The sequence below is a fragment of the Natrix helvetica genome, assembly GCF_964273705.1.
Source record: "Natrix helvetica genome assembly, chromosome: Z".
In the NCBI taxonomy this organism is placed as follows: Eukaryota; Metazoa; Chordata; class Lepidosauria; order Squamata; family Natricidae; genus Natrix; species Natrix helvetica.
Genome location: NC_138554.1, coordinates 52949420 through 52976512, shown reverse-complemented (window position 1 = coordinate 52976512; position 27093 = coordinate 52949420). Strand labels below are relative to the sequence as shown.

At 38.3% G+C, this 27093-nt stretch overlaps 1 protein-coding gene across 1 annotated transcript in view; it reads left to right on the top strand.

The window, feature by feature from the left end:
• Nucleotides 1-27093, top strand: part of SCN4A (sodium voltage-gated channel alpha subunit 4) — a 74385-nt gene that overhangs the window by 5890 nt on the left and 41402 nt on the right. The window contains exons 6-13 of the mRNA XM_081933334.1: nucleotides 6-147; nucleotides 865-1077; nucleotides 7558-7725; nucleotides 8809-8932; nucleotides 9595-9833; nucleotides 12565-12738; nucleotides 14886-15242; nucleotides 24574-25020. Coding sequence (XP_081789460.1) covers nucleotides 6-147; nucleotides 865-1077; nucleotides 7558-7725; nucleotides 8809-8932; nucleotides 9595-9833; nucleotides 12565-12738; nucleotides 14886-15242; nucleotides 24574-25020 — 1864 coding nt within the window. The remainder of the gene's footprint in view (nucleotides 1-5; nucleotides 148-864; nucleotides 1078-7557; nucleotides 7726-8808; nucleotides 8933-9594; nucleotides 9834-12564; nucleotides 12739-14885; nucleotides 15243-24573; nucleotides 25021-27093) is intronic.

The following is a 27093-nucleotide window of genomic DNA, read 5'->3' as shown; positions in this document are numbered from 1 at the left end:
TGTAGACAATGTCCAGAAGGATTTCTCTGCATGAAAGCTGGCCGAAACCCAAATTACGGCTATACAAGCTATGACACCTTCAGCTGGGCTTTCCTTTCACTTTTTCGCCTCATGACTCAGGACTATTGGGAGAATCTCTTCCAATTGGTAAGTTTATATATTGTTACTATTTCAGGAACTTCTTTTATTTTTTTCTCCTTTTATTTGTCCCCCTGCATTTTTGCCAGTGTTTATGAAAGTTTTTGATCATGTGCGGGGATTGCTTTTATTTCATCAGATAGAATCCTAATCCTAACCTCAACTAGAGAAGAGACTGAAGACATTGGTCCAGATATTCTGAGTTTTAAATTTTTCTAAACACATATGGGATGCATGCAAGTGGAAAGATAGAAAGACTTCTTCCTCTCGTGCTATTTTTCCAGTTAAAATTTCTCCCTTATGGACTTGTATGCAGATCCCTCTTAATTTTCCTTAATAGGAGAAATAATGGGAACCGGGTAAGGAAAACAGGGTGCAGCAACCCAGTATCAGTCCAGATTCCTCTCCTTTGATTGTTTTACAAAAAGATAAAGAGGTAGGAGCTCCACTGACATATAAGAATGCAAGGATCCAATTGGGTGAATTCAAGGTCTGTTGTACTCTGCTTCTTTTCCATAATGACCGCCAACCATTATTTTATTTAGTTTGATCTAAGTTTGATAATTGTATTTCAAATGCCAAGCAATTTGTGAAGTATAGCACGGAGGCTTTGAATTTCTTCAAAATACATTGCTTAGACTAATGACTATCTAGAAAGAGTATATATGAGAATGGAATTCTGGATTTCCAGGTACCAAGGAGGATGAAATTCTTCTTTTTCTCTAGACTTTGCGAGCAGCTGGGAAAACATACATGATTTTTTTTGTTGTGATCATATTCTTGGGCTCTTTCTATCTTATCAATTTAATCCTGGCTGTGGTGGCAATGGCCTACGCAGAGCAGAATGATGCCACCTTACAGGAAGAAAAAGAAAAAGAAGAAGAGTTCCAGCAGATGGTAGAACAGCTGAAAAAGCATCAGGAGGAGCAACAAAGACTGGTTAGTTTTTTTCTTTATGTCTATTTATTTTAATTTATCCAGTTCTAGAAGGTCTATGTAAATATAGTTTTCCTTCCTCAAGGGATTCAAGGCAACTTTGATAGTTTGACTTCATTTTGGATGTCAGGGAGAGAACACTTCCAGACAAAAGGTTTGCACTAACTCTGAATCAGCTTAGGCCTCTCACAATATTCCCTATTTTGGAGACTTGACAATAGTGTAGGTACAATTCCAATTTATATGAAACAATAGCAAAGCTTTTTCTTTTCTTTTTGAATAAGTGAGCCTCTGCAGCTCTAGTAGTGGGAGAGGAGGTGATACACTTTTCTTTTTCCCACAGTTTTCAGCAACTACCTTATTTTGAAAAGCTATTTCAACAAAGGCCACTTTATTTATTTTTTTGCAGATTTTTAAATTATTTTTTTCCTTCTACAACACATTACAGTCATTATATCAACATGTCATCATATCTGTACATGTATATAATATTTCGCTTCTATATTTACACACCTTTATACACAGTTCTATATGTATTTATATATGTTTTTGGCTTAATTAATTTTCTTGTTTTGCAACCATTTGTACCAATTGTTCCAAATTTCATAATATTCCGACTTTTCTTTATCTTTTAATTTCAGTGTTAATTTGTCCATCTCTGCACAATCCAAAGTTTTTTTAATCACTAATTCGTCCAAGGGGGTATTATTTTGTTTCCAGCATTGGGCAAATGCTATTCTAGCTGTAGTTAGCAGATGTGTTAATATGTACTTAATTTTCTTTGTATATTTCCCTTTGATTATTCCCAGCAGAAAGATTTCGGGTTTGTATTTTATCTGTTCTTCTGTAATTTCTTGCACCCATTTCCAGATTTTTGTCCAATATTTTTGTGTTTCCCGGCAGGTCCACTATATGTGATAAAATGTCCCTTGTACTTTTTTTTACATTTCCAGCAGGTCGACTTCATGTTTGGGTACATTTTAGCCAATCTTGCTGGTGGTAAATGTCAATGATAAAACATTTTGTACATATTTTCTTTAAGTGCTGCTGTTCGTGTTAGTTTATAATTTGTGTTCCAAATTCTTTCCCAATCCACTAGATCTATGTTGTAACCAAAGTTTTTGGGCCACGCTATCATGCAACCTTTAACTTTTTCTTCTTCTAATGTTACTTCTAATAAATATTTGTAAATTTTCATTATGAGTTTATTTTCCAGGCCAATTAAAATGTTATCTATTTGTTGTAATTCTGTGTATATTCCATATTCTTTTACATCTTTTTTGTATCTCGATTGTAGTTGGAGATATGGCCACCAATCTATATTTATATTTTGCTCCTTTAATTCTTGATTTGTTTTCAAATTCCCTTGGCTGTCTAAAATTTCACTATATCTAACAGGCCACTTTAGATGTGGAAATTGCAGGAATGCAGTAAACATGCCTTCTTATGCAGATAGTAGATCCAGGTGGACGTAACACTTTCTCAGTCTGCTTTCCTCCAACAAAAGTCTAACATGGTTATTTACTTTTTAAGGAAAACCACAGGAACAAATCAGAGCTTCTTTTAACCCTCAGCTCTACTTTCAAATAATCCCATCCCTGCAAATAGTAACTTCAGGAATTTATTTCTATCGGTATCCTATCAGAGACAAGTTTGAAGAACTTCTCTTTAGCTGAGAGGGCTTATCCTATTAAAACTGGCAGGTTAAGCTACTGTATATAAACAGGCAGCAAATCCCACACTCACTTGTGCTGATGATGTTACTTACTTGGGTAATAAAATGTCTGCAGGCAAAGAACCAAGTTTAGAGGGTACCAAGAATTCCACATGGTTTACTGGTATTTCTAACCAAATTTTAATCCAAACAAGTATTTGCTGAATACTCCATTTTTAAAAGTGGTTTAATCACTTCTGTTGGCTTGAACAGATTCTTGTGTGTGAGTGTGTGTGTAGATTTATTGAACTATTATTTGATGTAATGTGGATAGGTTAATTTTAGAAACAAGAGTCAGTCCTTCTGGAATTCCTAATTATTTTTTTACGTTATTATTTGGCCTGCTGATTATTTTGAGTCATTATGGTTGGTTGTACAATCAATCATATATTTAGACTGGATCTGGCATTTTTATCCACCTATCAAGTCCTGGAATAGGCAGATGTTGTTTGATGTTGTTATAGATATTGTCACAGGATCAGAGGTACCCACCTCTGATGGTTGCAGAGTTGCTGCCGGTTCAGGCCGGTTCGGTTGAACTGGTAGTGGTGGTGGTGGTAGCTTCCGCCCACCCACCTGGATGTGCGAGCCTGAGCGAACTGGTAGTAAACCAGTTAGCAACCCACCACTGCACAGGATGTAACTGTTCTAAGTAAAGCTGCCTTTAGCAATTGATTGATGGTGATTTTGTCAATGCCAGGGGAGTTCAAAGGCTGCTCCAGATGTTTTGGGATTACACCCAAGGTACCTATCACTATTGGTACTGTCTTTGCTTTCCTTTTTGCCATAGTCATTCTACTTTTATTTGCAAGTTTTTGTACTTTGTTATTTTTTCCAGTTGTTTGAAGAGCCCTGATAGCATAGTGGTTAGAATGCAGGCTAATTGCCCATAGTCTGGAATTCAATCCTGATGGGCTCGAGGTTGATTCAGCCTTCCATCCTTCTGAAGTTGGTAAAACGAGGCCCCAGATTGTTGGGGACAATATGCTGACTCTATAAACTGCTCAGAGAGGGCTGGGAAGCACTATGTAGTGGTATATAAATCTAAGTGCTATTTCTGTTGCTTTCTATACTATTCTGCTGTAGTGCCATGTCCATTTTCAGACTTTTTTTGTCCTTATTGATAGTTGTTAAGTCTTAGATGTTATAAGTGTTAGGTGCTTGTTTGTCTGAATTCTAAAGTCCCAGAGCATTTTAGCTTCTTCATTTCTGTTACTTTGACTATTTTGTAGTCCTACCAGTTCTTGCTTGTAAGAAAATCATATTTCTTGCAGATATTCCAATGCACCATTTGTCATGCCATTACAAAGTCTGTGAGAAATTGATATATTTCTCCCCCCCCTCTCTCACACACACAGAGGATTGCACACTCCCTCCTCCCACTGTTGCTGCCTTAAAGTTTTAAGCATCAACTGTGAGCCAGCAATTTGCTTGCTATTTCATTCCTGAGCAGTGACATAGCTTCTCAGACTCCTTGCCAGGTTTACTGACAGGATTGTCAACAGGACTGGCTTCCTGGAGTTGCTTAAATAGAACACTTATGGGTAACATTTTTATCCCTTCAATAAATTCCCTGCATAAATATTCAATGTAACATTCTAAAGAACACAAAATGGAGTGCTGGTATTCCTAATTTAGCAACTGCCTTGCACACTAACTGTTCACAATTACAACAATCATGACCGGTCATTTACAATCTTCACAAAAATCATAAAGCAAAGGAAAGCTGAGTCATGATTTTATTTGATTAACAACCAAGTTGCTGGTACCAATAATCATGGACTACCAGCCATTCTCTGATATCCATGACAACAAAGCACTGCAATCTTAGCCCCTAATACCAATATAACTCGTGCCAAATTATCAACAACATGAGATGTTGAATGATTGCTGGCATGTCACTCTTCCTCTAACAAAAGAGAAATAATTATTTACCTATTTATTACTTTAAAAAAAGCCAGTTTGATCATGTGTGTGATTTCCAGGATCTGTCATATGCTGCTGCTTATTCAGGCAATTTCTGTTGACAGGCCCCTGCAGCCTGTCCAAGACAACTCCATATCGCACGAGGCCTTGAGCAGCTTTGGAAAATGCTCTTCCATAGCTTCTACAGTCTCCAAAACCTCATGAAAGTACACCCCATTTTTGCATGATTTTCAGAGACACTGTGCAATAGCACAGCTTTCTCATTAATTTCCAAAGGGTCCAGAGAACACAGAAAAACACACCCCATTCTTGCGTGGTCTCTGAAAATTGCATAAGAACAAGGTATGCTTCAATAATAGTTGTTGTCGGGTGTTGATGAAGGCCGACATATCAGCTTTGCTAATGTGTGACTTAGGTTTACCATCATTACCTTAGAGTGTAGAAGGCCTTTGCACAACTCCATTTGGTTTGCCAGTTGTACCCTTTCCTAAAGTGGAAGATCCTTCAGACAATCACACATGCTGTGGTCACCTCACTCTACATGCACTGTCCTTGAAGACCACTCAGAAAGTTCAACTTGTCCAAATGAGGTGGCATGAACAGTAATGGGTATGCATATGTATGTATGTATGTATGTATGTATGTATGTATGTATGTATGTATGCATGCATGCATGCATGCATGTAATATATTTTTGTGTCACTATTTTGAATATGCCTATGTAACACTTATGCTTTACAAGCTGTGCTAGTTGCCAATTTGGCAAATGGGTGCTTTTTGTTATCTGTAAAGCTCCACATGGCATAGGATCTCATTTTTTGAGGGTCTGCTTATTTCCCATAGTATCTCCCTGCCTGGTTTGATTTGCTGGGTAGGCATATCTAGGTTGTTTTGAACAATTTCATCTATAGGGGCCCTGAAAGTGGGCATTCTCTATAGTAGCTTTGGGGCACTAGAACAAGATTCCCCCACAAGATCTGGATCGCCTGACTTTGCTGCTGTTGTTGAAGAGTGGTAAAGATATGAGTCTTTATCCAGGCCTTTGGTGAGGAAGAGTGAGACACCATACATCATTCTACCTTGTTTTTCATGCTTGCAACCTTTTATCTTTTATGTTTAATTGATTTTATTTTAATTTTTTTGATTATTGTGAACCATTGAGATTTGGGCAGTTTACAAGTTTAATAAATTATTATTATTTATTATTTGATGCTGTTTAATGCACCAACATATTGAACTTGAACAGTGGAAAATTGGCCTGTGGGAAATTAATATACAGATAGCTATTAAATGGCAAATGATCTAGACTTGTTGGAATCATGTATATTGATAAGCAAATATACAAAAACATTTTGAAAAATATATTGTTTTATCATCAGAAATCAAATAATTAAAAAATAGTAATTATATGTTACAATATTTTATAAATATTGAGTTGATAATTACAGAATTCTTTGAATACTTTAGAATGCTGTACTGTATGAATTTCTAGCATCATATTTGTTATTCCAACTCATCTTCTACATTGAATCTACAACAATAATTTTCAAAGAAAGAGACATTTCTACTTGTCTGTCTTGCATCCTTGAGATTTGTGGGATCACTACTTCCACCAGTCTTAGTAACTTGGCTATCCTGTTGGCTGGGGACAAATGGAAATTGCTGACCAGCATAACTGAAGGAACCAAATAGTACCATGTTTTCCCGAAAATAAGATTCACCCTGAAAATAAGCTCTGGCCTGATTTTTTTGGATGGGCCTACTATAAGCCTGGGGGGAGGGGCGTGACCAGTATGAGAGATGGTGAGTGCGTGGGGGCTGATGGTGTCTGGCAGCAGCCATAGCCCACTGATCCCTTGGCACAGCACAAATACCAGTAAGTCTGAACATGGAGGCAGAGGCAGGGAGCGGGGGAGAAAGCAGGCGACCCAGACATATTACGCAGTTGCCTGACTCAAAAGCGCTTGATGGGAGGCTTGTGCAGTGGTACCAGGAACAGATGGGGGCAGAGGCATGGGGAATGGGGGAGCAAGGGATCCTGACATGCCGCAGGGGGGGTCTGGTTGGTGCAGCTGCAGGCAAGCTGAGAGATGGTGAGACGGAGTGGGCAGTATGTTGGGGTCACCTCTGCCTCTGCCTGGATCTGCTGTGCATTTTTCACTCAGAGGGAGCTGAAGCTTTGTTTGCTTGCAAAAGGGACAGAGAGCGATTAACTCTGTTTCAAAGTGTCCCCTTTATAAGCAGAGGAAGCTTTGCCTCCCTCTGGATGATAAGTATTTGGGTAGCTATCACCAGCCCCTGCCCTCTCCCATAGTCTGCTTACCTGCGGCCTCAATTGGGGACAAGCTCTCTGTATGCCCCATCCCCCACTCGCCCTGCCAGGAGGGCGAAGAGCCCCAGTGAGGCCAGCAGCAGCATGGGCAGTCATTTGGTGGCCAGCACAGCACCTGCTGTGGTCAAGAAGTGTCCCAGCAGCAGCTGGACCAGCAGGCAGGGTGGGTGGAGGTTGGGGCATGCTGAGAGCTTGACCCATTGCAGCCAAGAGGGTGATGCCAGTGGTAGCTACACTCCCACTCCTGTCGGCCCCAGCGCTCGCTGCCTCCTGCACTTAAAAAAAACAAGACCTCCCTGAAAATAAGCCCGAGTCCTTATTTTCAAACCCAAAAGAAAATAAGTCTTATTTTTGGGGAAACATGGTAGAAGACTTGAAAAACGTATCATAAGTAACATAAATACATACCATATGATTTCAAAATTCAAGGGAAAATTAGCAAATCACCATTTCAGTAATGTCAACAGCCTTTTCCTGATTTTCTTATGCTAAATCTATTATATTTTTGTAGCTTCAAGCACAGACAGCAAATAACAGCTCTGCAGAAAGCGTTATAGTGGAAAAAAAGCAAAAAGGAGAATTAGATGAAAAGGCTCAAAGTGATCAAGAGGGACCAAAAGATTGCAATGGTCGTGCCATCCCACGCTTGGTGTTGGAGAGATCAGCTACAATACGTGAGGTATGTTCTCCATGCACCAGGAACCGAAGATAAAAACCTAATCCATACTGCTTGCTGCCCATTCAATAGTTATGGAAATCCTCATTAGAATTGTATTGATACAAGCTAATGTGTGGATGCTTCTAGAAAAGATTAGCCATGGACTGTAAGTGGCCCATTTCATGGCTTTTACAACAGGCTCAGGCAACACATATTTATGACACTGCTGGACTAAAAATGAAGGCTGATCTGAATTAGAGTCAGACTGCATTGCTGAACTCAAAAGATAGACAGTCTCTCAAAGTTACAGACTTTCACATGTGTTTGAAAGGACTAAAATCTTGGACCATTGGACTTGCCCCCTCTCCTCTCTTCATATTTCTGCATAGGCTGTCTTCCGGTCATCTGTACCCTGATGTTGGAGAAAATTATATGCACAGATTAATCCAACATATGAGGAGGGTTAGCCAATTGTCCAGATGTGTGAGGTGTCCATCAAACAGGACTTTTTCATTTTCTGTACTTCTATCCCAGTGTAACTGGAAATCGGCAAGAAACACTGATTAACAAACATAGTTGGGAAAACAGAAGGGGAGTAAAGTTTGTAGTAAAAGATAGCTTTTCTGCTGAGTCTGAGACAGAGCAGTAAATGTTACCCCATCTAAGTCTGGTTTCCTATTTTCAAACGTCAGAATTGTTTTGGTCCTTGAGGCATCTGGCACTGAAAATATAGCAATAATAAATTTAATAATTGATAATTAATTAACTGAATGTGTAGTTACTTGATATGGTTTAGTCCTGGCAAATCCTGACAGTGAAATTCTTAAATAATTCAGTGAGTATCAATATTTATTTTGCTGATACAAAGTGACTTCCTTGGTTATATTTACTTTTGAACTCTATCCCTAACTCTAGCCCTAGCCCTAACCTTTCCTTTAAATAGTGTCATATCATAGCAAACAGCTTGAATTACTTCCTCATTACATCTCTAATTCAAGTACTACTTCAGATTCTAATGCTAATGGCCATAGAGGCTTTTTTATTCAAAAACTTACATTTTTGTCACTGTTTTTTTTAATCTTGGATCTCATTTTTTTATTACAGTCAAATCCAAGGGAAGAACAGGAGAAATCTGATCAAAACCATTTGTATGTGGATGGTGTTGAGGGAAAGGGTTTGGAGAAGCGAGTAGGGAGTGCAGTCAGTGTGGTCTCCAGTACTCTTGAAGGTAAATGACTAGGTAGAAACTAGATTACTTCTGAATTAAAGACAGATATTTTAATAACATTTTCATGTTTAGTGTATTGTAGATTGCTCTGAAATATAGTATAAGAATTGAAGATAAATTAACCAGATTATTTGATAAAGGCTATAATATTTAGCCAGAAATTTTACAAATGGACAACCTGCTAGATTTTTCCAGTAACCAATGAAAAAGTAGTTACAGAAATATTTGACATGCTGATGAAAGAGTTTTGAAAAAGAATAGCTCTCTGCCATAAGTCTCATGCCTTTTACAACAGCCTTCTATAATAGAAAAATGTGTCCCTCTTATATATTATACACTATCCACACATGATAATACAGTATTAAATTATAAAATGGTTATAGTTCTATTAGCTATTTTGTGCAACAATCCAACAACTTCAGTCCAGCATAATGAGGAGATTAAGAAATTCTTTTCAGGCAGACTCGATAAGAAAATTCCAATAATTTCCACAGTACAGAAGTTGTAATCCTATACTGTTTTAAGTGCCAGTTTGAGGAACAATGCATCAATCAATCAATCTCATTGATTAGTTGGCTAAAGTTAGCACTCTTAGTAATTCATGATTTGCTTCTAGTGGAATTGATTTTGTTGTAGATATCTCTTTTGATTTTTGTTTTTAGAACTGGAAGAGGCCCACCAGAAGTGCCCACCATGGTGGTATAAGTTTGCCCACACTGTATTAATATGGAACTGTTGTCCAGTTTGGGTGAAGCTAAAGCACATTCTTAAGCTCATTGTCATGGACCCTTTTGTTGATTTGGGGATCACCATCTGCATTGTCCTTAATACTGTCTTCATGGCCATGGAACACTACCCAATGACTGAAGAGTTCAACAATGTATTGAATGTGGGCAATCTGGTAGGAGAACTGCTCTTCATTCTTTGATTTGATAGTGTGATATTTCTGAGGTGTTTGCAAGAAAGAAATGACCACTAATACCACATTAATCTAACAATTGGCAAGATGGAACAATAGGTGGTACTGTTTCCAACAGTAACTAATCCGATATTTCTGATATATATATATCTTTGATGCCTAGAACAATTGGTACACCTGTATCCTCCGTGATGCTTGCTTGTTTGTCAGCCTTACTATTGATCATTTTCATATTGTTTGAGAATGAATAGCACATTTCCATAGATATCTTATTAAAACATTTTGTCTTGTCTTTATTTTGATCATAATCAATTGGCTGACAGTGACTATTAGTTCTTTGAGAGGGAATAAGAACTTTCATTATATTAATTACACTTTTATTAATCTACATGCAGCACTATTTTCTCAGTTTTTTCCTGCTATGCTCAGAGCACAACTCTAACTTAAAGTTGCCAAGTTTGAGAAACACTGGTGTACAGCTTTCTCCAATGCTCAGACAAAAACAGATGTACAGTATTTTAAGGAAACCAATTCATGCCAGGGTTCAAAGTGGTTAGGTAAAAAATGTTTAATTTTAGTACCGATTTGGTCCTTCACCTGCCTGGACAATTTGCCAGGTCATTGGACCTTAGGTCTGCAGCTACTGCTACTTAATTCCTTGTTGCCAATGCCTCATTTGTGGATGAGAGACCATAGTAGGTATTTTGAGACCTGGTGGACAGAGGGAAAGTGCCTCTCTAGGAAATGGGGCTACAGGTTTTGGGTATAAAGTGAGCCACAATCTAAGGACAGGGGTGACGAGGTAGCTTTGGTTTTCCAAGAGACTCTCTGCAGATAACCAGATGCAAATCCCTACATTCTGAAATTGGATTCTAAGGATAAGATGGGATTGTTTTAACTGTGTCAACCTCATTGCAGTGTAAGCTGAATGACTTAGTTAGGTTGTTGGTGGAGTTCCCCAGGCTTACAAACTTGGGAGACTTTAATCTGTTTTATTTGGGCACAGAAACAAAAGTGGCTCAGGAGTTCATGGCAGCCATAGCCCTAATCAAGGTCACTGAGATCTTGGTATACATGGAAAGAGGAGAAGTCACAAACTAGATTTGGAATTGGTGGACATGAATTTTACATGCCTATCCCTTGCTGTAATGGTTCATGAGAATGATCTTGGGAAACAAGGGTAAGAGACAGTGTTGGAATTCAGCCAGTTCAAGCCAGTTTGGGCAAATCGATGTTAAAATTCTGTGCCGCCATACTCCGCCCTGCCCCGCTCTGCTCAGTCACTCCTCATCCTGTCTGCTCGCCTGGCATAGCTGCTGCTGCTCTCCATCTGGCTCTCTCACTTGCCTTGGCCACATGGTCTCTGAGGGCCAGCCAGCTTGCCTGCCTTCAGCTGCATCTCACACGATGCTCTCCGCATGGTCCAGCTGAGCTGCCCTGATCTGCCTGGCAGCCTGGGTGAGCCTGCAAGCAGCAAGGCCCGAATCCTGGCCTAGCTGCCTCCCATGTGGCCCAGCCAGCTTGCCTACATTTTGCGCTCTCCACGCAACCCAGCTGGGCAGCCATATTAGCCTGGGTGAACCTGAATCCTGGCCCAGCTGCCTTTCATGTTTCACAGCCAGCTTGCCTGCCTTCCCCCCAGTCCCCGAGGTTCAGCATGCTTGCCTGCTGCCACTGCTTCATTGCCTGCCCTCTGGAAAGCAGTGGATGCTGCAGAGACAGATTTCCTACATACCATTCTAGCCCAATTCTGGCTGCAGGCATGCGATTGTGAGGGCAGGATTTTCCAAGGCCGGTCATAGAGGGGAAACAGAAATGAGTGCATCTCTCTACTCTACTGTGTAATGACTTGCTTCTATGAATATTGCTTCTGTGTTCCTGACACTGTATTCTGAATTCTGCTATTTGGTATTGTATATAAAGAAGTTTCTTATATATAATTGAATCCTGCTGAAGTTCATTTACTTATGTGCTTACTTATGTGCTTACTGGATGCACTGCTGCAGTCAACAAAAAACTCTGACGGAGTTGGCCATGCCCATTCAGTCACTTGACCCTCCCAAGCCACACCCACTCATCCAATCACTAGAAGAACTGGTTGTTAAATTACCTGAATCCCACCACTGGTAAGAGATGCTGCCTAGAGAAGAATCAAATAAAAGGTGAAGGGCACCAGAGCTTAATAACAACAGTGAAAGAAACTTAGAAAGGAACCACCTATCTATCAGATGGTAAAAAGAGATGGTGGGAGATCTGTATTTTCAGTTTGCAAGATTATATTAATGTAGCTCTACAATAAAGCAGAATTAAACATCTTGTCGAGTTTCCTGTTTGATCTATTTAGGAAGCTAACACCTGTTGTAAGATGCTAGGATATGTTTGATCCAACCCAGGCACCTAATGGACCCAGATGGGATTCAGAGGGAGTTTGGAGTTATACCTATACATGGTATCTTGGTGAATAATTTGGGGGTGGAGGGGAGGGGAAACCTCTGCAGTGTTCTCTAGTAGCTCCCTCCCTGGAAAACTATCAAAATGTTTTCTGCCATCCCCTGAAAATATATGAAGTGTCTGCTGTTGTTAGTTGTAGTGTATAGAAGATGATTCAGGACTAGCTTTTGAATGCAATATTTTTCACTGGCATGTTTTTAAAGAAAATAAATTCCTTCTTTCTTCCCATTTTTATAAGTCAAGTTTATCTATTCCCTTGCAGGTATTCACAGGGATATTCACAGCTGAGATGGTGCTTAAATTGATTGCTCTAGATCCTTATGAGTACTTCCAGCAAGGATGGAACATCTTTGACAGCATTATTGTTACTCTCAGCTTAGTTGAGCTTGGTCTTGCCAATGTTCAAGGTCTGTCTGTACTACGATCCTTCCGTCTGGTAAGTGAGTTATAGGAAGTTTTCTGCAGCTTCAGTATTTGATACCACACCACTGAGGGCAAAAGCCATTCTTGGCATAGGATCAGATTATCTGAAAGACCACTTCCTCTGATTACATCAGGCATCTCCACTATATTTGGCAAAGTATGCACATTATGGTTGCCATCAGCCATGGACCTTCATTTGATTGTTCCTAGGAAAGCACCTTCTCTTCTCTGATACCCACTTTATGGAACATTCTTCCCTCTACCCCTTTGGGTATTCTGAAATGCTCTCAGGAATTCACCATGTTGTTGAGCCTGGGGTTCTTAGGTAGATACCTGCTCAGATGGTTTTCATTATTTTTATCCTCCTTTTCCTATGGTTTGTATTTTCACTTTTATGATACTTATTAATAAGGTTTTATATATTGTATCTTTAACTTTAACTTTATTTAAATTTATAAACCGCTCCCTCTCCCCAAAGGGACTCGGGGCGGTATACAGTCAGGGTAAAAAACACCATACATACATATAGATAGAGGAGGCAATATACAAACTGTACAGTAAAATACAATTAAGAACAACGTTAAAATCAACCCCTAAAATCTACCCCAATATTAAAAATAATTAAAATTAAAAATAACTGCCAGGAGGATAAAAATAGAACTATAGATGGGCTAGGCCAGCTAATTGGAACAGGTGGGTCTTGAGTTTCTTACGGAAGGAGCGGAGGTCAGTAGTGGTTCTAATGTCGGGGGGGAGGTCATTCCAGAGGGTTGGGCCCATCACAGAGAAGGCCCTACTCCTGGGCGCCGCCCGTTGGCATTGCTTGGTGGACAGCACCCGGAGGAGTCCCTCCCTGTGAGAGCGAATTGGTCGCAGGGATGTATGGGGTAGGATGCGATCCCATATATTTTGTTATTTTTATTTATTGTTTCTATTGTTTCTTGTTCACTGCCAGAGTCATCTTCAGTGAGATGGGCAGTTATATAAATCTGATTGGTGATAAAGTAAAATAAATATTTCCCTCTCCCCATACTAAATTAGATAGGGGTATGATGTTTGCTGCAAATTGGGAAGCAGTGCAGAGAATTGCAGATTAAATTGTTAGTGTGAAAACTGGGAAATGCTTGCCTGAAGATAGTCCCTTGGCTTGCATTATACTAGCTGCATGATTGCTGGAAATAGCAAAGCATCTGCCATTATAGCAATAATGGCCTAACAACAGTTCCCCAAGTATTGTCTGCGGACCCCTGCCACAACCCTTTCAGGGAGTCCACAAAGTCAAATAAATAAATTCAATAAATAAGTTCAATAAATAATAAACAAAGATTTCTCAGTTCTAAATTTTAATACAGTAAATATCAGTACATACAGTCCACACAAATAAAAACTTTCAATCATTTTTAAATATGTAAAGGGAGGTGGGGTGGAGACCAAAATATTTGAGAACTTCTGGCTTTTAATATAGTCTAATATTGCCATACAGATTTAGCCTTCTTAATTTCTTGATTATACGGTATTTTGTTCTAAAGAAAACAATTTCTAATTCTTGTGGAGCTAGCAGAACGTTGATGTGTATAGATGCATACATATACCATGCATGTAAAAAAAAAAGAGCAGCACAGATAATTGTGCATCATGTTCTCCTAGCTCTCATGGCAATCCAGTTTACATCATTGCAATTTTTGTTGCCATTTACAGTTTCCAGCTTTTTCTCAGTGACTCTTTTTAAGATGCAATGATTTGGGGAGGGATGCTTCCCCATGGAAAACCACCTAGGTATCCTATGACAATTACATGCAACACACATATGGCCCTTCTGTGTTATATATTGAAACAAGAAAAATATATATCAAAAAGCTGTTATGAGTAGAAACAACTGAAGTCTAAAATGGAAACAGAAGTTTGTGATTTCATAATGTGTAACTTTAATGTACTAGAGATGCCTGTATTACTTTGGCTGATCCTACCTCCTCCGTTTACCTATTTGTATATTTAAATATTTCTATATTTTGTATTCATACTGTTTTAATATGACTGTACACCGCCCCGAGTCCTGTTTAGGAAAGGGTGCGGTTTATAAATTAAAGTTTATTATTATTATTATTATTTGGCTAAAAGCACAATTCCATAAATTAATCATGATCCATCTTTCTTTTTCAGATGAGAGTTTTCAAGCTTGCCAAATCTTGGCCAACTCTCAATATGTTAATTAAGATCATCGGGAACTCAGTAGGTGCCTTGGGAAACCTCACTCTAGTCCTGGCCATCATAGTTTTCATCTTTGCTGTGGTGGGCATGCAGCTATTTGGGAAGAACTACAAAGAGTGTGTCTGTAAAATTGCCAGTGACTGTGAGCTGCCACGCTGGCACATGCATGACTTCTTTCACGCCTTTCTTATTGTCTTCCGCATCCTCTGTGGAGAATGGATTGAGACCATGTGGGATTGCATGGAAGTGGCTGGACAGCCCATGTGCCTCATTGTCTTTCTAATGGTCATGGTCATCGGGAATTTAGTGGTGAGTACAGGAATATAAGATTAACTACTATCAAGCATGGGTGATGAACTTTTTAAATTTAGGTTTATGAAAGTCACAGAGATATGTGAGAAAGACTCACTAGTTACTTAGAAGGGGTTCAGTCCTATGTGTGTTGTGGTAAAAGACCTGGAATGTTATTTAAAGGCAGAAATGTGTGCCTTAATATGTTGAGTTTGTCCTTATGTATTTCCTATTTTAGAAAAGACAAAATAATGCTGCTGAAAATTAGCTATTTCCTATTGGATTTCTTTGTTATGCTCTCCTTGATGGAAACTTCAAGAGACTGTAAAAATAGGTCTCAAGTTGCCAACTGCTTTTATTTAAAAAATAAAATAAAATGGTCAGATCTTTTTTCAGTTTTGTTTGTAAAAGACAGTATTTGTTTAAACTTGATATGATATTAAACTCCTTTTTTAGATTTTATACATACAATCTATGTATGTATGTATGTATGTATGTATGTATGTATGTATGTATGTATGTATCCACAGTAACTGAGAAATAGCTAGTTATCCAATCCTTCAACATAATGAAAGGAAAGTTGCTATCACAAATGGAGACAGACTAACTACACATTATATCCAATATTTAAGAAGACTTCAAAGACCAAGTGGATGTGCAATCAATACCTGAAGCTGGAATGTCTTTATCACCCTTATCCCAAGTGGATGTGAGGCATAAGATCATAGATAAAGGAGCTATAATCAACTCTCAAAACCGATTACCAAAGCTCATCAGAGATGTACCATCAGATAGTATGCTAGAAGATGGCAATAGAGCCCTCAGAACAATCACTACTGCAACAAAACTCAAACCAATGGACTGATATATGCTATAGCTACTGTAATCCTGAATATGTTAGGCTACACAATTAAGAAGAATAGTAGTATTTAGCTTCCCTGGAAAATAAGGTTAGAGTTAAGATCAAGGCAACTTAGAGAGAGGTTAGTCAGTTGGTGGAATAAGATGTCAGGATTGGAGATTAGCTACTGAAAAGAAATGCAAGGGCCTGACTCCATCTGACTACTAAACAAAGGCTTGTAGCAGTGGCTACCAAGTTAAGGAGATACATGAGAGAAGCAGAAGCCAAGAAAATAAATGGATGTCCTCCAAAACGATCCACAGGGTACTCCAACTACAGTGCAATAACATAGTAACAGCAGAACCATCAAGAGCAAAAATTGAAAAAAAGGAAAATATGGGTAGTATTGGCTACCAGGCTAAGGAGATACATTAGGTAAGCAGAGGCCAAGATGATAAATGCCCTCTTTTCCAAAGAACCATAAAACGTGTGCTCCCAACTGCAATGCAGTGCAGCAGCAGAGCCACCAACAGCACAAATTAAACAGTGCTGGAAGGACATATGGGAGAAAGAGAAGACACATAAAACAAGTACAAAATGGCTGTAGGATCTGAGAACAGACCACAGCAATATCCCAGAACTGGGACCAGTCATCAGTACAGTAGCAGATATCCAACAGCAGGTTAAGAACATGAAGAGCTAGACTAGTGGTTCCCAACATGGGCCCCATGCGGGGGCAATTTGATTTTTAGTGGGGGCAATTTCAAACTTGTTTTAACCAAGTTAATGGCCTTTTAGGCTTCCTCCAGGTGAGTAGAGTTCACTTTTTGAGTAAAGTAATAATTATATGTCACAGAGGTGGGGGAGGATTTTAGAGATGCTTAGGTGGGGTATGGGTAATAAAAAGTTGGGAACCACTGAGCTAGACAGTACCTGGCCCAGACATGATTCACATGTATTGGCTAAAAAAACTAGCAACAATGCATGACCTAGCAGCATAGATGAACCAGCTATTAGTAGCAGGCTCCCACCAAACTGGCTACCCCAAGGAAGGACAGTATTGATCATGAAAGACCCCCACAGGGGAACAGCAACATCGAACTACCAGCCAATATTTATCTTCTCACAACATGGAAAGTCTTGTCAGGCATCAGAGCTGTCAGGCTACAGAGCTAAGGGTGGCCAGTACATGAGCACAGCATCAGGAATTACACCAGAGGTTCAAAACATAAATTGCTCAAACACAGAGCAGTCACCCTAGATGTAAGGTCTAGACAGATCAATCTGAGCATAGTTTGGATTGATTACAATCTATGACTCAATTTTACACAAATGGCCTGTTAATAGCTAACACTATACAAAATCAACAGGACATCAAGGGCCTTCCTCAAGAAGTCAGTGGGACTATGGAAAAACAAAGTCACTTCAAGACAGTTCACACAAGTGGCCATCATTTGTAGCATATATCAAAATGATATGCTGTGCATAGCCTTGAACCCCCTCAGTCAGATAATCACAAAAAATGGATATGGATACAAATTCAAGAGTGGGACTATCATCAGCCCTCTCTTTTACATGGATGACAGCAAGTTGTATGAAAAGAATAAACAAGTCATCAACTCACTGATCTATCTGACACTGATCCACAGTAAAGACATTGGAATGTCATTCAGACTAGAGAATTGTAGTCAGATGATAGTCAAGAGAGGGAAAATAGTTAAGAATGATGTGATAGAACCAGCAGGGGGGTCATAAAGCAGACATATGGACCATTGCAAGTACCTTGGTATCTCACTATCATATGGGAACCACTTTGAGGAGGCAAGGAAAACAGCAACGTCGAAATACCATTGAAGGAACAAACAGCTCCTGAAAAGCCAGCTCAATGGGAAGAACCAGATGAACATGTATGCTTTGCCAGTCACATATCCTGCCAGTATAGTGAACTGGCCAAAGACGGACAAGGGAGCTGCCGATGTGAAGACCTAGAAACTCCTCACAATGTATGAAGGTTCCACCACTTAGAGACTATGTACCACACAGAAAGGGAGTGGTCGGGGTTGGTAAGTACCAAAACTACTTGCATGGATGAAACCTAGGACATCCAGGTGTTCATCAATAAAATGGCATCCAAAGATGAGCTACTGAGAGAGTACCTGAGACAACAGCAGATGTGAGAGAAAGATCAAGTAGAGGAAGTGTCATGGCAAAACAGATAGCTGAAATTGCTGACTTTGGGGAATTCTGCTTGTAGTTAGAAAGGGCTGTACTAAAAAACAGTACAGAGGCACTTGTCATAGCAGCACAAGAATAGGCACTAGACACCAGATCCATGGAAGCAGGAATTTACCACATTAGACAATATCTAAAGTGCAGACTAGAGGTAGGTGTGTGTGTGTGTGTGTGTGTGTGTGTGTGTGTGTTAGTGCACAGACACATATGTGCAGGTGCACATGCAGCCACACTCCAAGCATTTGAATCAATTTTGACTCCAGGCAACTGCTGGCAAAACAACAAGGAAAGAAAAAAAGAGCTCAACTACCTATTGTCTCTTGCCCACTTCGACATTTCAGTTGCTGTGCTTTTTTTTTTGACCTGTCTCCCACATTCCTCTCTTGAGTCTCCCTCTATATTTATTTTTTGGATGTCCAATCTAAGTATTCCTCCCACCTCTACACTCTTCCATTGCCTATTTTGCAGTGGCCCCTGCCTCATTTCAAATGTATCTTCCAACTTTCTTAGTACGTTTTCCCCCCTGGCTTAATTCATAAATCATTATTATTTTTGTTATGATCTCCTTCTTGTCTTTTTCCTTTTTTATTTCTTCTTTTGGCTCCTTTCTTGGACGTCTTCTGTAGTCATCATTCCTTGTATAGTGTTTTCCATTTTTCCATAATATCCTTAAATTCTTTGTCTATAATGTCTTTTATATTTTGAAAAAGTAAATCCATCTGATAATTCCATTCATTTCTCCTTTTTCAGTATCTTATTTTATTTTTTTTAAAGTTAATTTTCATCCAACAGTGCAAGAACTATTTATTTAGTCTTTAAACTATTCTTCAAGAAGTACACTAGTCCCAATTCTTTATATTTCATAACACCCAGTTCCATTCGAACAGTCTCAGAGGTTATCAAAAAACCTTTATATCCTCTTTGCAAATTCAATCCTCTAATATAGTATTCAAGTGTCTCTTTAATTAAATCACTTCCTTGTAGTTTCTTCTTTTGTCAGCTAGTGGCACTCTCCATTTAAATTTCGATTTACTAGTTTACTAGTTTTTCATTGTTGTTTGAGTTGTACAGCCAAAATAAAAGCAGAGTACATTTTTTTATTTATATATAATTCCAATATTTAAAAAATACCTTTCCAGTAGTGCTTTTTCCCAGATTAGGAGTTTGTTTATTTCATTATTTCATAGTCTGTTGCTTATTCTCCTTCAGCTCTCATTTCCGGTTAGGTATTTTTCCCCAAAATGACCCAAAGTGCTTAGGCGTCACTTTAACTCTCAATTCTGGGCAAATAGTTCTGGATTATTTCTTGGGGTTCAATTTAAGGCAAAAGAAACATCCTCTCTTAGCTATTATTCTTCGGTTGTCCCAGCTTTGTAATGGCCATCTTTAGGCTGCTGCTTCTTCTTCTTGTAGCTAAGATGAAAAAAATACCCCAGGTCAGATAGGAGAGCTGCTCCTTGACCTCATAGAGTGCTCCTCATTGCTTCACTCACCCCCTTCAAGGTGGCTTAGGCTCCCTCTGGAGCCCTAGTAATAAACAATATAATATGAATCATCATAAAGCTTTGTGTTAATAGAAACCTAAACTTTGGATGTGATACAAGCCTATGTATTATTATCCAATGATGGTTTCCAATTTGAATTTTGTGTTGGATTTGTGTTTCAAATACAAAGCTATTTTTGATATTATTTGTATATTCCATTAATTCCCATTGATGCATCTAACTGACATTTCTGACTTTAAATCAGAAATATTAAATTTGCAAAGAATTTTAAAGATTCCACTGGTTTGCCTCTTGGTCTTCCCATCTTATTGGAAGCAGGAAAGCAAAGATATATTTTAGATCCTGAATTACCTCTCAGTTTGCAAAAGAAAGATGTTATTTTGTTAAATTTTCTATCTACTTGCACTTTTTCGATAATCAAAAACAATTCACTTACAATCCTACAAGCAGATTTTGTAAGGAAAAGAAATGTAAAGCAAGGTGTTTTTGGCGCTCTTTGAGCATGATTATTTGCTTGCAGATGTTTTATTACCCAATTAGGTAATATCATAAGTGTATGGGGTCTACTCTCTGTATATATATGGTAGCTTGCCCTATCATTGTTAGTGCCCTTTTCTCCTTGATAGTTCTTACTTGGATTTTTGTATTTTGCTTGATTATTTGTCTTGAACTCCCTGCTTACCTGGGTGTTGGCAACAATGCCCCACTCCTTTGCTCTCTTTACTATGAGCATTGATTTGACTTTTAATAACCAGTGGGTACAATTCTAAGCAAACTATTTTATTACAGGAACCTCCACTTTTAGTTTCTAGCAATGCTTATAGGGTTTGGGTGCAGCCTAGAGACAGTACTATAAGATAAGCTGATCCTAGAGGATGATGCTTTGCTTTTAGTTTAATAGCTTTCTATTTAGCTTTAATACAAAGGATCTCAAAAATGAAAGAGACAGGTGGATACCAATGGAGGCATGTATTCTACACACATAGGCAAATATAGAAACTAATATTTCAGAGATAAACATAAAAGCTTTCCCACTAAAATATTTTTTGTACAAATTAAGATTTTGCAGCAAAAACTTGCATCTGCTGTTCCATGTATTGGCCAATAGTTGATATTGATAAAGATTATTCTCATGAATGTGATTGTTCTCATAAATATGCATTGTTCTCATTCTTTGTGGAACATGAAATAATCTCTGGGAAGACTGTGAAAAGCAATGAAGATTACTCAGTGTAAATTCCCAAAGTGATAGATTCAGTATACACAACTCAGTGTGTTAATGAGAAGCATTTATCTGGAAAAATAATCTGGGATCTGCATGCATTCATTGAAGAAGCAGAAAGGGATATGTTCCATAAGGCCCTGCACACAGTCACTCACGCGCTGGTGACGTCTCGCCTGGACTACTGTAATGCTCTCTACATGGGGCTCCCCTTGAGGTGCACCCGGAGACTGCAGTTGGTCCAGAATGCAGCCGCGCGGGTAATTATGGGGAGATCGAGGTTCTCCCATATAACACCGCTCCTGCGCGAGCTGCACTGGCTTCCTGTGGCCTACCGGGTGCACTTCAAGGTGTTAGTTACCATCTTCAAAGCGCTCCATGGCACAGGGCCTAGTTACCTGCGGGATCGTGTCCTGCCCCATACATCCCTGCGACCCATTCGCTCACACAGAGAGGGTCTCCTCCGGGTGCCGTCCTCTAGAGATTGTCAGAGGGCGGTGCCCAGGAGTAGGTCCTTCTCTGTGGCGGGCCCTACCCTTTGGAACGACCTCCCCCCAGACATTAGAACAACAACCGATGTCCGCTCCTTCCGCAGTAAACTGAAGACCCACCTGTTTCGGCTAGCCGGCCTGGCATAATTCGACAACTTTTCCACCCCTAGGTCATTTTTAATTGTCAATTTTAGTTTTTAAACTATTAATGTTATTTATTGTAATTATTTATTTATTTTTTACCTCCTCTGTATAACACTGTGCTAACTGTTGCTTGTGTACATCGCCCCGAGTCCCTGTGGGGAGAGGGGGCGACTAATAAGTTTAAATAAATAAATAAATAAATAAATAAATAAATAATAAATAAATAAATAAATAAATAAATAAATAAATAAATAAATAAATAAATAAATAAATAATAAATCCTCTTCCATCCAGGATGGGTTGGAGAAACCCTGAAAAGAAAGAAAATATACCCTACAATCCCCCTAATTTTAATGCTAGATATGTAAGTAATCAGGTATCAGTGTTGCTGCCCAACATCCCACCAATTGCTAGGTTCAGATTCTTTTTCTGCCAAGAGTTTTCCCCCTACAATTTATTGCTAGATTCAAATATGGTTGACTTACTTTAAATTGAAGCACATTATTTCTATGGGAAAATAAGCAAATGGAAATGCAATTTAGGCAAAGAAGTTAACAAAGAGAAAGCCTCTCCACAATATTAAATAATTCCATTTGTATGCATGTGACTTCCAATCTCCATTCTGTTATCTCTCATCTCAAGTCAATAATTTTTCATGTTAAGAACGTTATAGTTTGACCTAAGAAACTTAATATGTTTTTAGAGTCTCTTAAGCTAGCTATCCTTTTTTTCATGATTATCAAGTTATGATTTATGAAATTTATAAGAGTGAAAACCCCTAACCTGAGTCAATGTTACAGTGATTAGTGATTGGCAACTGTAAGTAGTATTTAAAAGAGACCTCCAAGAGCTTAAAGGAAACCAAAGGAGTTTATATAAAAGTCCTAGTTAAGTCATGAGGCATAAGACATGTGTAAATAGCCATGACCTTGAATATCAGCAAAACCCCTTCTCAAATGTATTCCTGGCAGGATTGAAGCACAAACATCAACAGCTGTGAGTGGGCAAGAAGCAAGCTTTTCACAGCAAACACATTCCACTTTTTTTGCTGATGTTACTGTACTGGCATACCTAAGGGTTTTTTTGATAAGAAAATTGTGAGAATGCACAGGATTTTCCTTTCAGCCAAACATGGGAGATCAAAAGAAGATCCCAAATTCAAAAGAACATTTTTTTACTGGAGCAAACAGATTCCACATCTTGTTTCCATCAGAAGCCAGATAGATGACTATAAGAAATCCCAAAGCAGATCGTGCAGAGTCCTTTTAAGGGCTGTTTGCACTTAAGAATTGGTATTCATGGAATATGGCTTGTGAATATTGGAGGATCTGCTTATCCATTATGGCTAAAAGTAGCTGAATCACCAGAAACTTGTCTAATCCTATTATGAACCCATATATAATCATGGCTATCACTCACTTTTTGTGAATAATTCTTGTAAATTAATACATTGTGTGATCAAGGCCTTCCCTTTTTCCTGGTATGAACTGTTACCACAGTCACTAAATCCTGAAGTCCAACACTGCCTATTGCTCATCAGATTTATTTCATGAGAGAAGAACTTTATCTCCTTTACCTACTTTCTTCTTTGGCCTTTCCCAGATCATCATGGTTGCCACCATTCTAAAAATATTAGGTCATCTCTCCAGATGCAACATGCAAAATAGTGCAAATAATAAATCTTTCACACAAGAATAGGTCTCATTGTGATTTAGCAATCACTACATTGTGTTATCTTATAATATTGTTTACCAAATTGAGCAAGTCATTTTCCATAATTTTTTTCAAAAATGAACAAATATTTTAATATTATTTTTGCTTTTTGAATGTAATAATATTGAATCAAGCAAGAGTAAATCAAGTTAGATTTTATATTTTTATTATATACAACTGAAAAAATATTGGTTTCTTTAGGGGGGTTTAACTTGGGGAGATATTTGCTATAGTTTTTTTTTCCCATCTTCCTTTGGACAATGTCTAAGAAGCAGATAATTAGGAAGGGAGTTTATTTATTTGAAAAATAGCTTATCCATAATTTATATATTTCATTGGCTTTTACCGTACTGTATATTTGTCACAGTTATCAGAAAGTAGGCCATAGAGAAGTTGATGTAATAGTGTAATACAAATGAGTTGTGACTCGAGACCTGGATGTGTTTCAATGTTTTAATGTAATCAACCTGCCACAAAGTTCCTGGCTGACAAATTGATAAATAAAATAAGGATCAGACTTTGTGCTTATATGCAAAGAATAGCATCCTGTTCAAATTGCAGGAAATGCTTGGATAATGGTTTGAGGCAACAACATCATCCTTGGAAACCAGCAAAATAATAAAGGGGAGTAGCATAGGTCTATTTCAAGGTATTTAGTTCTCGTCAGCTAGCCATACCCTTCTGGGATTTGAATGGCTAGCTGACAAGAGCTAAATAGCTTGAAATAGATCTACACTAGTCTCCCTTTATTTCTTTGTCAGTAAATATAAGTTTAACACAAAAATAGTTTCTCACGAAAGTGACTACCTGCAAAAGCCCCTGGATAGTGGCTGAAAGGCAAAAGTGGAAGAAGTATGCTCCGTTCCATATTTGGGTATACCAGTTGTCCTGATAGACCTCACTGGAAAACACTTAAACTGTGTTGTAATACAGCATGTACTTATTTTGCATGATTTATATAGAATTTGGATTTTCTTAAATGAGAACATAGATTATTTGGCAACATAAGATATTTTCTTATATCTCTTTTCATTATCTTTATTTTTCTTAAATTTTGTGAATTGGTTGGCAGAACCTATCCTTGGTTATTTTCTCCTATTGTCCTGGTCACATCAGCACTGGGGACAAAGTCCCCATTTCAGAACATGTGAAAGCATTCTGAATATTTTTTAAAAAGTGATATTTGCTTTTGTCCTTTTAGGTACTCAACCTGTTTTTAGCTTTGCTGCTTAGCTCCTTCAGTGCCGATAGCCTGGCAGGAACCGATGATGATAGTGAGATGAACAATTTGCAAATTGCAATTGGCAGGATCAACCGAGGAATTGATTTTGTAAAGAAACATGTCCTGCTGCTGCTTCACAGAGAACTGAAAGAGAAAACAGAACTATCACCTGAGGAACCAGATGATAGTAAAAAAGAAAACTTTGTTCTCAACCACATGGATACTCTCAACCACGTGGACCCAGGCCAGGATTTCAAGTCTGAATACATGGATGGAATAGTAAAAAAAGAGCAACTCATTGATGAACTGGGACAAATGAATTTCATTAATAATCCCAACCTGACCATAAATGTGCCTATAGCATCTGAGGAGTCTGATCTTTATGATGAAACTGATACAGGTGAAGAAACTGCTGATGACATCAAGGTGAGTTTCCCCCCCAAAGATTTTAGTGCAGAGATGCATCTGGCTGGAATTGTTTTTAAACATATTCACATTCAGCATCTTTTGCTGAGACTATTCTCAAAAATGTTTGTCCAAAAGGTAGGTTGTGTTTCATTACCAATTGCATTATGCATTGAAGAGGATTCTGGAACAATTCCTGTTCACAAGTTATGTAGCTTTATGGAGGGAGTGAAACTAGATAGAAGCAAAATTGAATGAATAGCACTTAGAAATAATGGCAACATCTCCAAATATACAGTACATTTCCATAATGCCATTCTTTTTACATAACTCCTCTTACAAGCTTATAAAAAAATCTATTGTTTTTCAAATGCATCATATCATGATGATGATTATCTTCATATATCAGTATGTTACCTCTATTTATAATCTATTTATGTAGTCACTAGGACTCAAAAATGACCAGATGGCACATATTCTACACGGCATCGCGGGAGGAGTCACAGTTGGGTTATTATCACAGCCTGATTGGTTGAGACTGAGTGTCAATCTTGAAGCCACGTCTCTTCCTCTTTGCTCCTGTTTGTTACTGAGTCTGGTCGAGGTGACTGTGATTAGATTTAGCTCCTGAGGAAACTTTTCTAATTTGATTTAATTGGCTATTCTTAAATTCTAAAAAGAGAGCTGCTGGATACATGATGGAAATGAAGGTGAAGCTTTAATTATGAATGGATTAAAGTGTGTGAATATTAAAAAAAACCCTATAAATTGGTTATAATCATCTAGTTGTGAATACAAACAAATTCTTGGAATTATGGTAGTTGCAGGGGTAGACTGCAGCATTTTGAAGGAACGTGACTAGGAGAAAAGTTTATTCTACTAGAAAGACTGAAAAAATGCATCTTTTTTTCACCTAGAATCCGTAGATGATCTTAGGGGGAAAGTGGACATGGGAAAAAATGGAAAGAAGTGACAAAAATCTAAAATAAAAGTGTACTGACTAAAAGGTAGAATAATCCACTGGTAGAATAAATAGAAAGATAACAAAAGAAAAAAAGATATGGAACTGAAATTACTACATATGTTTGTGAAATTACCATATAGGAAGTATGATAAGGGATCGGGATCTTTGTGAGATTAGGAAGAAGTTTGGATGAGGAAAACATTTTTAAAAAATACTGCTAAATTGTGGATAAAAGTAGTTATTGTATAATGAATCTAGCAACAAAAAGAATAGATGTAATGTATAGTGTTAAAGAAAGCAAGGGACTATTAAGACTAAAAGAGGCAGAAATAACGTAATGATGATTTTGCTTGTCAATGTTCTGACTGACAAGCCCAACTTAAAGTAAGCACGGCTGAGACAATCCAATCTCTTAATGCAAAACTTTAATGAGTACATCATATTGGTGAAGATGAGGGCAAAACCAGATCTAACTATTTCCTGCGCAATCCCATATAGTTAAAGTTCAAGATCTCCCTCTCCCGCTATTAGGCCAGGTTACTTGTCCAATGAAGACTTCTTGTACTGTTATGAGAAAGTCTTTTTCAGCTCTGGTAAACACCTGCCGAAATGTCCTTGGTTCCCATGGCTGGCATCTTGATGTCAGGAGCTCTGTTTTATCTCTCCCTTCCCTCCCCCTATAGTCTATTGGCAATCTGAGAATTGATAATAGTTATAACAGCAAAAATGCCATTTGAAGCTTGACATCTGATTCATAAGAGGTAAAAAGTCATCCTAAATGAAATGGTCAGTGCATCATTTACAATACAATAAGAATGGAGAAATAAACATGTTTTACCATCTTTTATCATGCTGCTGTAGCTTGAGCTCATGAGCTCATGCCCATCTTTAATCCACTCCAATCTTTTTCATCAGCACTACCAGGCATCTGTTCTGTCACTCTGTATTGGAGAGCTGAATCAGGTACTTGAAGAAAAACCTGAAGTGGCCATTGAAAGGAGTGTACTAGTTTTTAATTGTCTTTATTCATCTGCCTACCTCCTCCATGTACACGTATTCGTTTATTTTGTGTGTGTATTGTCCATATTGTATTTTATGTGTTTTTTATTGTACGCCGCCCCGAGTCCTTC